This window comes from Pan paniscus, chromosome 4 (genome assembly GCF_029289425.2).
Source record: "Pan paniscus chromosome 4, NHGRI_mPanPan1-v2.0_pri, whole genome shotgun sequence".
Lineage (NCBI taxonomy): Eukaryota > Metazoa > Chordata > Mammalia > Primates > Hominidae > Pan > Pan paniscus.
Window position 1 is genome coordinate 19,703,953 of NC_073253.2, and position 13,136 is coordinate 19,717,088.

The 13,136-nt window shown below is 37.9% G+C and overlaps 1 protein-coding gene across 3 annotated transcripts in view; it reads left to right on the forward strand.

Moving 5' to 3' along the window:
* SPATA9 (spermatogenesis associated 9) overlaps nucleotides 1-13,136 on the forward strand; it is a 41,028-nt gene that overhangs the window by 23,639 nt on the left and 4,253 nt on the right. For all 3 annotated transcript variants that reach the window (XM_063604378.1, XM_003822760.5, XM_008976346.4), the window contains one exon: nucleotides 11,210-11,305. In XM_063604378.1, the coding sequence (XP_063460448.1) occupies nucleotides 11,210-11,305 (96 nt within the window). The remainder of the gene's footprint in view (nucleotides 1-11,209; nucleotides 11,306-13,136) is intronic.

Here is a 13,136-nt window from a genome sequence, read left to right on the forward strand (position 1 = left end):
AGTGCAACGTGGACTTTTTTCTACCTTATTGTTTAATTGAACTATATGAAACTGTCCATTTCAAATGGTGCAACTTAAATATATGCATGTAAATTACCATTTATGTTAAATCTAACAGAAATCTTACAACTAGCCTTAAAAATTACTGTGTTTTGTTCCTTTTTCCTCATAACTTTGTTATGTTTCCAAGGCAACCTTTGTTTGACATAATATATTGAGTATATTTACCTATAAATTCAAATTACGTTTTCTACATTCTTATTGAGGCTCTGTTATATTTTGTTGAGGACAACAACTCTTAAAACTTTTTTGGAATCAATTTCTTGCTTTCTAAACTTCGCGGCACAGAACTCAGAGTTTCTCAATTTGGGCATTATACAAAGCATCCTAAATGTCACTAAAAAAGATTCAGAATTTTGCAATTCTGGCATCTAAACTGCAGGACAAATTAATTTGAACTCTTTGCTGAAGGAGAAGAAAATGGGGCTCCAATTGAGTTAAACCAAAAAAGAAGATGTATTAGCTCCCATAAACAACCCAGAGCTGTTGAGATTCCCGACATGGCTGGATACAGGTATTCAGACGATACCTTCCGGATCCTTTCTCGCTTTTGCTCAGTGTCTTGGTTCTGCTTTCTGTCTTGACTCCATTATTAGGCTGACTTTCCCCTCATAGTTGCAAGATAATTTGCAGCTGTTCCTTGGCTATATTCTTCGAGGTTCAATTCCAGCAGAAAAAAGAGAGAAAACCCCTGACCCCAACGGGAATGTCTCCAGGTTCATTCCAAGAGCATGGCTTGTGTTCTCAGTGCTTACCTCTAAACCAAGGACATGAGATGCACTGATTGGCCTAGAACTTGATTACCTGCTTATCCCTAGAGCTGGGGTTGGAGCTCTGTCCAGACCACATGACCTGAGAGTGGTGTGGAATGGGGGAATCCTCAAAAATCTGGGTTGCTTCAAGAAGGTAAAAAATGGATCCTGGATAGCTGAAATCAACAAATACCCTTTATGTTGGAGTCTCTCTTTAATGAAAGATTTTGACATTTCTAGAAAGCATCATATATTTCAGCTACAAATTGCCTGAGAGCAGCATTCATAAAAGGCTCTTTTATAATTTCTGATGTCTGAGAAAGTAAAAAATGGTTTGTGTTTGCCAACCACTGGATTCTTTATGAACTACAAGCCTTAATCCTGTATCTTTAGATCACTGAAAATAAACATAGCTGTGGCTCATGCCTGTAATCCCAGCACTTTGGGAGGCTGAGGCGGGTGGATCCTTTGAGCTCAGGAGTTTGAGATCAGCCTGGCCAACATGGCGAAACCCTGTCTCCACTAAAAATACAACATTAGCCAGCATGGTGGTGTGCCTGTAATCCTAGCTACTCAGGAGGCTGAGGCAGGAGAATCACTTGAACTGGGAGGCAGAGGTTGTAGTGAGTCAAGATTGCACCACTGCACTTCAGCCTGGGCAACAGAGCAAGACTCTGTCTAAAAAAAAAAAAAGAAAAAAGAAAAAGAAAAACAGGAAAATAAAAAGCAAAAAAGAAACAAAGCTAAACCATATTATCTTAAATCCCCACTGAAATATCTTTCTAAACCTAATGTTTTGACTTCATGTTTCTTTCCTTGCATTGTCAAACCTATAGTTTTTTATAGAGGGTTGGCAGAAGAAATGTCTTTTGAAGAATACTTCTGTATTTAATGAAATAATCTTTAAAGACACAGGCCATTATGCTATTCAGGGTCTTCCTTTTTGCTTCTCCACTAAGTCAGAACTGTGAAGGATCTGAGATCTTACACTACCCACAAGCTAACAAATTAGCCTGCCACAATTGTACACACACATATGCACATGCGCACACACACACACACACACACACAAACACACACACAACGAGCCTTAGGTCACGAACACATGGTTTATTATTCACAGCAAAAGCGTCAGCCAGAGCAGTATCTTGTGCTGGTTCCCTAAGCTTGAATTCCTTAGGGCAATGTGATGCGGGCCAAATGTTGCCTGTGCACACAGTACGTTGCATCACAGGAGAGAGGAACCTTGAAATCAGGAGACCCTGGGGACTTTTTATAGGGACACTGGCACATCTCCCTAGCCTCCTCTCCAAAAAGATATACAGATGGAGAGACAGAGAGAGGGAGAAAGAGAGAGAGATTAATTATTCATTACCCTGGAATATAAGTACATGTTTCAGGGAAAAAGGAGAGGGCTTTATTTTTAGTGGCCTATGACATGTTCAGGGAGGTACATGTCTCTCTAGAAGGATATACTTTTTCTACTTTGCAAGGCTGTTTACTATTCAAACATGTCCTTTGCTCAGAAGGGCCAATCTGCACAGGAATGAGAGAAATCCATGGAGACTTATCTCCCAACACTCATGAAAATTCAGTGGCAAGAAAAAAATCTGTCTTTCCAGTTGAATTTGTGTGTTTTTATCCAGTAATGAGAACTAAGAGACATAATCTGTTTGCCTTTTTACTTTGACTGATAATGAGTTTCTGAGGTAAATTTAGAGATCAAGTGTGATAACTTATTCCAGGAACCTAAGAAAAACAGGCTTAGGGACTAAGTGACTTGTGTAAGGTCAGGATGTTAACTGTGACTACCTTTTCTGACATTAATTTAAAATCCATGACTATGAAATCTCTTCTTCTTTGCCCTTATTCTAATTATCTTATGTGATCTATATTGCATCTCACTTATAATTTTCTTATGTTATAATTTTAACTGAAACTTGAAAAGAAAAGAACTTCAGAGTTTTGTTTATTTAAAAAAAAAACAAAAATCCTCTTTTGGCCTTGGTGGTGAAACTGTCCCTCTAGAGAAATTGTGCTTGTTGCTCCAGGGGTTCCAGCAACCTGAGACCAATCTTTATGTTTTTTTCAGCTTAGGATTTCCTGCATCACACTGATAGGGTAAATTCAGATCCCTTTATAAGGGGAAAGCCTGGAATTTTAATCTCTCATGGGAGTCCCACATGGAGACCAGTTTCCTTTCTTCCTGTTCTGGTGGATGCAATTGTTTGAGTCCCAGTTTCACTGAAATTGCAGTTCTGCAAAGACTTGATCCCCACCTCACATCTACCCAAGTCTCATGTCCAGTCTCTGTATTAATACTCAAGCACCCAACCATTATTTTAGGGTCCAGTAACATCTCCAGAGTTCCTGGGATATAAGCTCACACACTTGCTGCTCTGGCTTTTAGTTCCCTTTTTGTTCGTGGCATTGGGGGTGGGGGGAAAGGTCCCTTACCTTTTTGTAAGCTCAATTTTGTATTACATCTTTTGAACTTCATTTTTATAGCATTTCTGTTTTTTTTTTACTTTTTTTTATTATACTTGAAGTTTTAGGGTACATGTACCCTAAAACATTTCTAGGTGTTTTTGTGTGAGATGCTCCACATTAGCTCAGTCTGCCATGTGTATGGAACCAGATGTTTTTCAGCTTTACTTCTTAATATCTTCCAAGTTTTAAGATGATTAAATTTATTGGAAGTGAAATATACTTCTACATTTTTATTTATTCAACAAATAGCGGCCAGGCGTGGTGGCTCATGCCTGTAATCCCAGCACTTTGGGAGGCCGAGGTGGTGGATCACCTGAGGTCAGAAGTTCAAGACCAGCCTGGCTAACATGGTGAAACCCTGTCTCTACTAAAAATACAAACATTAGCTGGGCATGGTGGCAGGCACCTGTAATCCCAGCTACTCAGGAGGCTGAGGCAGGAGAATCGCTTGAACCCTGGAGGCGAAGTTGCAGTGAGCCAAGATCGTGCCACTGCACTCTAGTCTGGGCAACAAGAGCGAAACTCCATCTCAAAAACAAAAAAAAAGTTATTGAAAACCTGATATGCAAAATCACTGGATTAGGTACCAGGGACTCAGAGATGTCTCACCCTTGCCCTATGGACTGTGGGGCTCACAGGCAAATAAGCAAACAGTGTCAGTAGGATGTAGCAAGTGGATGATCAAAGTATGCAAAGTGCACTACAGAAACATCAAGAAGAGACATAGCATTCCAAAGAGTGGTCCATGTAGACATTCTAGAGATAGGATACTGTATCTGAGTCTTGGAGGAGGAATTAGCCAGATGAGAAGTAGGAGAATCATTCCAAGAAAAGAACAGTATATATGAAGATACTGAGGTGAGCGAGAACATGACTTATTTGGAGAACATAAGTAGTTCTGTATGGCTGGAGTGAGACAAGTGAGAACAGTCCCAGGTCAGAGGTTCCAGGGTCCTTGGGGGCTGGGGTTAGGAAGAAGCTTTACGTGGGGAGTATACAGTAGCTAGGGTTGATAATCAGAATTGCCAGTAAGGGAAAACTAAGTTGTAGTAAACAACGTCTCTCAAATCTCAAAGGCTCAGTGAGGACAGAAACAGAACTGACTATGAGGACAATCGCCTGGAGAGTCAAAGGTACAACCGGAATGTATGAGATGTGGCAGAGGTCAATGGATTGGTCTGTAAATGGAGTGCATCCATGGTACCAGAGGGTGCTGAGAGCAAAGTGCAGTAGTATGAGAAGCCACATCAGACAGAGTTCAGCTTACCCAGAGTGGATTCCAGCATGAATTCCTTTAAGAATTGTCAAACTGCCTGTCTCAGATGGAGCTTTGTGTGGGGAAGTAAAAGGGGAGAAAGCTGGAAGGACCATGCAAGGGGATACGCTTTGTGGATGCATGATAAGATATCACTCTAGGAAAACTTAGCTGTAAGAAGGTAAGTGGCCTGGTTAACTTACCTGAAGGTGTCTTTCAAATATCTTCTGGATGTGTTCTGTCTGGTCACTGTTTTGTGGATGACAAATGATGAAAAAATGCATTTGTAGCTGGAGCACCTTAAATAGCTCTACCAAAACTCTCTATTATGTGGCTGAGAATACCAGTGAGGCAGGTGACTTCCTTTGGAAACAAAGAAATAGAGGAACATTTTCATTAGGACACAAACAATAACTAGAATAGTGTTTCAGCTCTTTGACATGGGGAGCTCTGAAATGCAGCATCCATTAATGTTCTTCTCAAGGTGAAGAATGGACACTGGCTCAGGAGCTCCCTCTGCCATCCACCCGGGCCTTTCTGATTGGATGTTCAGCTCTAGAGCATGCTTAATATGTCATAGCGTATTGAAATGTTGTGCCAAATAGAAGCCTCCCAAAGACCCAACCGGCAGGAATGGCCTAAAGCGATTCTAATGGCCTGAGACATGTGCACAGATGGTTGGGGTCATGACTTTCCAGCTTGCCACCTTGTTAGAAGTGGGTTCTTTTGTACTTGGCTCTATGGATGCTGAATAAAATTATTCCTCAAACCCCTCCAGGTTCTGCAGGAATGAGACTGCAGTGATAGAATTGTGGCTAGTTCTATAAAAAGCCTCAGGAATGGAAAACTCTTAGTAGAGAATTTCCTGGTAGTTTTCAACATCTCCAGTGCCAGTATTTACAGAATGGTGCATCTGCTTAGCCTTGTGAGTTGCCTGCCTGAGTTGAGTCCGCAGCTGCTCTAGGCTGCAGTGACCTAGATAATCGCCTTGAATGCTGACTTCAGCCAAGACACGTCAGCTCCCAGACATCACTGTTGATTCTGGCAGGCCAATGCAGAGCCACAGGACCAAGAGCTCTTCCTGTGATAGACTCATCCCTATAATGGCATTAGAGTTGACTGATTTTACTTTGTATACATACTGCGGCATGGTATAGAATAGGGACCAAAGTGAAGAAAATCCTCAGCGTTTACAATGCCTGGGCTGTAAGGTGGATCCCAGTGAACTCGTGTTCTTTTTTCAGGATAAGGATCAGAAACTTACCTATGTAAAGTTTCTTCCTTACCCCACCCTCTAAGTTAGACTCCAATTTGGGGTTTAAACTATAAACCTCATAAATATCAGGAAGTTCTGTAGGTCCCACATGGGCCTGCCATGAGGCTAACTTGGCTGGTATAATCTAGACCCGGGGAAAGAGGATATTTCCTAGATAGTAGAACTCCTGGGCTCTTGAAGACATACAGTACTCCTCCACGTTGGCAAAGGGATTAGGACATTTGAGCCTTTACAGGACCACCGGATTAAAAGCTTGTTTAAGAACAATGTTCTACAGAATGTTAACACTGGGGTTAATAAAGTCAGGTAGCTTTCTTTAAAGTCAGGAGTCTTTCCTGTATTCAAAGGTGTTGTGAGTTGCTAAGCAAAGACACATTTGTGCAGCTTTTCCAAACTTAACAGGAATACTTTTTTTCCTGGACCTCTCTATAAGTAGCAGTCAGTGTTTCCTGCAACATTTGTCTGAGAGTTAGAATTTCCCCTATGACTCCCCTTGTAACTCTCGTCAGGGTGGTTTTGGACAATGTAAACTACATGGGGCCTGGTAATTCTCCAACCTTCAGGTCATGTATAAGTGAATCTTTACTGCTCACTGTTGGGTTTTTTGTGTTATTTATCTCAATAGTGAAAATAAGATGAACACACATACTTCTTTTATGAGATAAGGCAGTCAAAATTATGTGGAAAAAGTTGAATTAAAGGTTCAAAATGTTTTTACTGCTCAAATATCCATATATTTTACATGTTTTACATGACCAAATTTAAAAAGAAATATATGAACATAACATTGATACCAAGACATTTTTTAACTCAAATATGCACATAAAGTGAAATTAATATAACAAGGTTGAGATAAAAATTTTGAAATAGGCCAAGATCATCTAAAGACTGCCACTTAACAAATTTCTCCTGTTTTTTATCTTAGCTTTTACCATACACTATTTCTGCTCAAAGCAAGACAAAAATGAAACAGCATGGTTTATAATATGAAAAACATGTTTTTAAAGTGAATCATAAAGTTGAAAAATGGCTACTTGCCAGGAGCCACATATATTTTGGAGGAAATATATTTTCTTGTTACAGGAATAAAAAGTAATTATTAAAAGCATTAAAATATTTAAATATGACCTTTAAACAATATAAAGGTTAATTATTCAGAAGCATACCATATATCAAGTACATAATTTATTTTGAAACTAATCAGCTTTAATTACTTTTAGGTGAAGGACAAAACCTGAGAAAGAAAGATGTAATAAAACAGAAAGAGTAATTTCTCATGTAGACACCTGTATTAGTCCATTCTTGCACTTCTATAAAGAAATACCTGAGTCTGGGTAATTTATAAAGAAAAGAGGTTTAATTGGCTCATGGTTCTGTAGGCTGTATAGGAAGCATGGCAGCATCAGCTTCTGGGGAGGCCTCAGGGAACTTACAATCAAGGTGGAAGGCAAAGGGGAAACCAGCACTTCACATGGCTGGAACAGGAGGAAGAGAGAGAGGTGGGAGAGGCCATACACTTTTATACAACTAGATCTCATGAGAACTCACTATCCTGAAGACAGCACCAAGGGGGGATGGTGTTAAACCATGAGAAACCGCCCCCATGATCCAATGACCTCCCACCAGACCCCACCTCCAGTATTTGGCATTACCTTTCAACATGAGATTTGGTGGGGACACAGATCCAACCCATACAACACAACTTTTATTTTTATTGTATATGGCCTACCAATGATTGAACATGGACCTCCCACTATGAATTCATATATTCACAAGCTCAAGAACCTTTTCACTCTGCTAGGAGGTATATCTGCTTTTCTTCCTCCTAGAGAGTCTGCTCTCTACTTGTATATTTGTCTCCGTGTAGCCTAAAAGTGGGATTCAAAGGCATGCTATCAATTTGATTCTTTCTAGAGAGAAAAAGCAGCAGCTGCTTCATTTCCTGGAAACTCTTTCCAGAAGCCAGGAATTCTGGGAAATGCTGCAGGTGACCTATGGAGGGAGTGGGCAGAAACTTTCCCTACCTATCCCTACATCTAGGAGTTAGTACGGCCCGAAGAGAAAGGAGGAAGAAAGAAAACAGCCTTTCCCCAACCCCCAGCACCCCCACCCCCCACTCTTAGCTACTAGGCTAGATCCTATTCTTGGTTTCCTTGTTCTGTAAATCACTTAAGAGGGAAGAAGGAAATTGCAGTGGGCATTTTTGTTCTGCATTCAGTAGTGGCAGCACTAAGCGAACACTGAGCATACTAGAACAGGATGTACACATATTTTAATAATTTCATTTACAAAATACCATATGTACTTTCAACCTAACATACAAAATATAGAAAACAAGAAAGAATTTAATTTCTCTGAACCTGTGTTCTTATTTCATAGGTTTGTTAGAGGATAAAATGAGAGAATGCAAGGAAAGCCAGTAGAATAGAACCTAGCATGTAATGAGTGTTCTACAAATGTTAACTATACAAAGCCACATAACTAAATCATAACAGCAATTAAACTTTTGGTGCATTTCTGTCCAAACTTCTTCTATGCAATGTTAATTGTGTTTAATCATAAAAACATGGGATGTAGAATTTTTAAGCTTTATACTGAAGTATACAGAATAGTGCACAAATTAAGTGTATAGCTCCATAAATTTTCATAGATTGAACACATCTTGGTAAGCAGCACTCAAGAAATCTCATGCTGCCTTACAGTCACTAATTCTCACCCTTGCTAGGATAATTGTTTCCTTTTCTTCCAACAGCATAGTTTGGCTTGTTTTTGTATGTTATATAAATGGAATCAATCATACTTGTTATGCTTACTATTTTGAACCTCGATCTTTCTCTATTATTATTACTATTATTAATATTCCCTCTCTAATAAGGGACTATTAATGTCCCTTAATACTACCCATGCACAGACATTTTACTAAAAATTTTACAAGCATTTTCTTATTTATTTTTACAGCAAATCTATGAGATAAACATTAGCTATTATTCTCAATTTGGAGATGAGGGAAACAAAGCTTAGAGGAAAGAATTAATTTGTCCAAGATTTCATTACTCAAGAACTCTGGGGCTAGAAATTAACTACATCTATTTACTCCAGAGTCCATCCCTATAATGCAGTCCTTTACCACTCTTCATGAGCAGTAGTGTATCCCAAGGCAGCGTAGCTTAATGATCAGGTTAACAACTTGGGCCCTGGAGTACTATTTCCAGTTTAAACCTCACTTTGCTACTTATCAGCTATATTACCAGAGGCAAGTTGCCTACTTTTCTTTTTTCTGCTTTCCAGTTGTGGAATGAGGATAATAATAATACCAACTTCATAGGATTGTTTTAAGAATTAAATGTGAATACTTATAAAGTACATTGAACAGGACCTGGTAGACAGTGCCATGTAAGTGTTCGTTCAACAAAAAGTTATCACATGTTCTTCAGAAGTACCTTTTATTTATTTATTTTGAGATGGAGTTTTGCTCTTGTTGCCCAGGCTGGAGTGCAATGGCATGATTTCAGCTCACTGAAACCTCTGCCTCCCAGATTCAAGCGATCGTCCTGCCTCAGCCTCCCAAGTAGCTGGGATTACAGGCATGCACCACCAGGCCTGGCTAATTTTTGTATTTTTAGTAGACATGGGGTTTCACCATGTTGATCAGGCTGGTCTCCTGACCTCAGGTGATCCACCTGCCTTGGTCTCCCAAAGGGCTGGGATTACAGGTGTGAGCCACTGTGCCCGGCCCAGAAGTACCTTTTAAAAGGCTGCATACTATTCACAATAGCCTAGATATAGAATCAACCTACGTGTCCAACCACAGGTGAATGGATAAAGAAAATGTGGTTTATATACACAATTGAATACTATTTAACCATTAAAAAGAATTCTGTCATTTGTGATGGCAAGGATGAATCTGGAGATCACATTAAATGAAATAAGCCAGGCACAGAAAGACAAGTACCACATGATCTCACCCACACGTGAAATTTTAACAACACAACAACAAAAAGTTGGTACATAGAAGCAGAGAGGAGAACAGTGGTTACCAGAGACTAGGTAGGGAAAGGGGAAAAGGGAAGGATGGTGAGAGGTTGTTAAATGGGTACAAAATTACAATTAGATAGGCAGAATAAATTCTGGTGTTCTACTGCGCAGTAGGGTGACTACGGTTAACAGTAAAATATTATGTATTACAAAATAGCTAGAAGAGAGGATCTTTTAATGTTCTCACCACAAAGAAATGATAAATGCACAATGTGATACAGATGCTAACTACCCTGATTGGATCATTATATAACATAGACTTCTATGGGAACATCAAATTGTACTCCTTAAATATGTACCATTACAATGTGTCAATTAAAAATACATAAAAGGTTTGAAAAAATAAAAAGATTGCATAATATACCACTGAATGGATATAACATAATTTTCCTAACTATTCTGGAATCATTGTTTTAGTTTTTTCAATGTTATAACTCTTTAATGAACGATCATTGTTTTAGTTTTTTCAATGTTATAACTCTTTAATGAACGTTGTCTAATGAACATTATGTGCATGTTTTTACCATGCATTTACATGATTTTATCAGCTACAGCCTGTACCTTTTGGAAGTTCATCGAAGCCATTAAGTTGCTTGGCTCTTACTTCAGAGGAGCCTGGCTAACTGTCACTTCGCTGCTGAATGGAAAGGGAATGTATTTCCTAAAGTCCTCATTTCATACCCTGCTCAAGGCAACAAAGGTGGCCCATGAGACAGTATAACTAAGTATGTTAAGCTGATATGTTTCAGGCCGGTACACCTACTGCCAGAAACTAGAAACACAAGAGAGGCAACTTCATTATTGGTGTTAAACTTCTCTGTGTTTCATGAGAGCCTGTTGCATATGAGCACAGAACATTTTCTGAAGCTTAATGATCATCTAAGGTTAATGCTGGCCTTCAGCAGTCTCATGATTAACATTTCCAAGCAGGTCATGAATCTCTAGGAAAAGCTTATTATTTTGATTGCTGTTTACTTAATTGAGGTTGTGAATAATTAGTAAAGAATGATTACATGAATTTGAACAAAGGAAAGACTGTTTTTCTAATATGCACAGCAGCACCTCCTAGTGTGCACAGTTGGTAATTGGGAAAAATTAGTCATTTAGATCGCAGAAATGCAAGATTTTTATAGATTTGTCACAGGGTTTTGATTAGCACAAGAAAGTGTCTTCTTGTTAAAAAAGGAAAAATAATTTTCACAATGTGAAAAAGCCCAGATAGCTCTGAAGTAGATGACTTTTAGAAAAAAATAAATTCTCATTTTACAGTAACATTTTACAATATGACATTGAAACACTGAAAATGTTTGTTTATTAAGAAAATCTTTTCTGTTTTTGCAGGTCAGAAAGGGTTCTTTGTTTGAAATCATCTCCTTTCCAGCAAAGACTGCTTTAACTAGCATAATATATGCTTCATATGCAGCACTAATTTATTTGGTAAGTTAAGAAAATTATTAGAATCTAGAAATAAATCTACTTATTTTGTGTAATGTTAATAATACTGTGCAGTATACTGTACAATATTTAATGTTACCATTCACAAACAGTCTCATTACACAAAACAATTTTATATTAAAAATTTCCTTTTCTGATGAGCCAGGTCAATCCACCAAAACCCAGTTTTCTTAAATAACTAAAATTTTATTTTTATAAAGTTTATTACCACTTGAATATTTTTGACCAAGAATTTTTAGTTTTACTGTTATTTAGCTACAGTTGTTTTTTTCAGCCATTGTACCATGGTTGGCTAAAGTTCAGTATTCTAACATTTGGGGTTTCTCACTTTGGGGAACGCAGGTATTAGTGTATTTTGGATTACAAGTGCTGTGCATGAGAAACATATAAAAGATTTTTTAATTATAAGGGTTTTATTTTCTATTAATAGCCACTTAAAAAAACTGTAACACACAAAAAGGAAAGTGTACAGCTTAATGAATTATCACAAAATCTATTAAGCTCTATACTACCCAGGTCAAGAAACAAAACATTACCATAATTCCAGAAGCCTCTTTCTTGACCCTCACAATCACTACCCTTTCCTATACAGGATATCACTATTTTGACTTGTAATACTACTGATAGTTTGACTGCTTGAATTCTATATAAATAAAGTCATATAGTACGTATTCTTTTGTGTTTGTCTTTTGCCCAACACTGTTTTAAGATCATTCACTGCCTGTAGCAGTAGTTTGTTCATTTTCACTGCTGTGTAGTATTCAACTGATTGACTGTATCAACATTTATTTATCCATTCTACTGCTGATGGACATTTGGATTATTTCATTTTGGCTACTATGAATAAGGTTGCTATAAATATTCCTGTACATATCTTTTGGTGAAACTGCTAGGCCATAAGGTATGCATGTGCTGATACCTAGTAGATATTGCCAAAGAGTTTTCTAAAATGGTTTTTTAACAATTAACACAAATCTCAGTTTTAAGTCCAAGTTGCTCCACATCATTACTGACAGTATTGTCAATCTTCTCCATTTTAGCCATTTTTGTGGGCATGTAGTATAATCACATTGTGGTTTTAATTTGCATCTCCTTGACTATTAATGAGATTGAGTACCTCTGCATATATTAGTTGGACATTTGGATATCCTCTTTGTTAATTTCTGTTAAAATCTCTTCTTGCTTTTTTACTGAGAGATGTCTTTCTTAAAACAATTATTGATTTTTACTTTAAAAAACATATTCTAGCAGCCTGTCCTTTTTTGATTATATATGGACAAATTTCTTCTCTTACTCCGTGACTTGCCTTTTCATTCTTTTAATAATGTCTTTTAAGGAAGAAATTCTTAGCCAGGCATGGTGGTGTGTGCCTATAATCCCTGCTACTCAGGAGGCTGATGGGGGAGGCTAAAGCAGGAGGATACCTTGAGACCAGCTTGGGCAAAATAGTGAGATCCAGTCTTAAAATAAATAAAAGCATATCATAATTTTAATGTCATCCAATTTATTAATCTTTTCCTTTATGTTACGTGCTTTCTGTGTCAAAGAGAATCTTGACTTACACCTAAGGTCATGAAAATATTCTCCTGTTGTATTCTAGAAGCTTTATTAGTTTACCTTTCACGTTTAGATTTATAATCCATCTGGAACTAATATGAGGTAAGAGTCAAATTTTTCCCCATGAGTATCCAATTAATCTATTTTTTCTTTAAAAAAAAAGCCCGTTTTCTATTGTCCTAGAATACTTTTTTGCATAAATCAAGTGTCCTTTATATGTAGGTCTGTTTATAGATTCTCTGTTCTATTCAGTTGG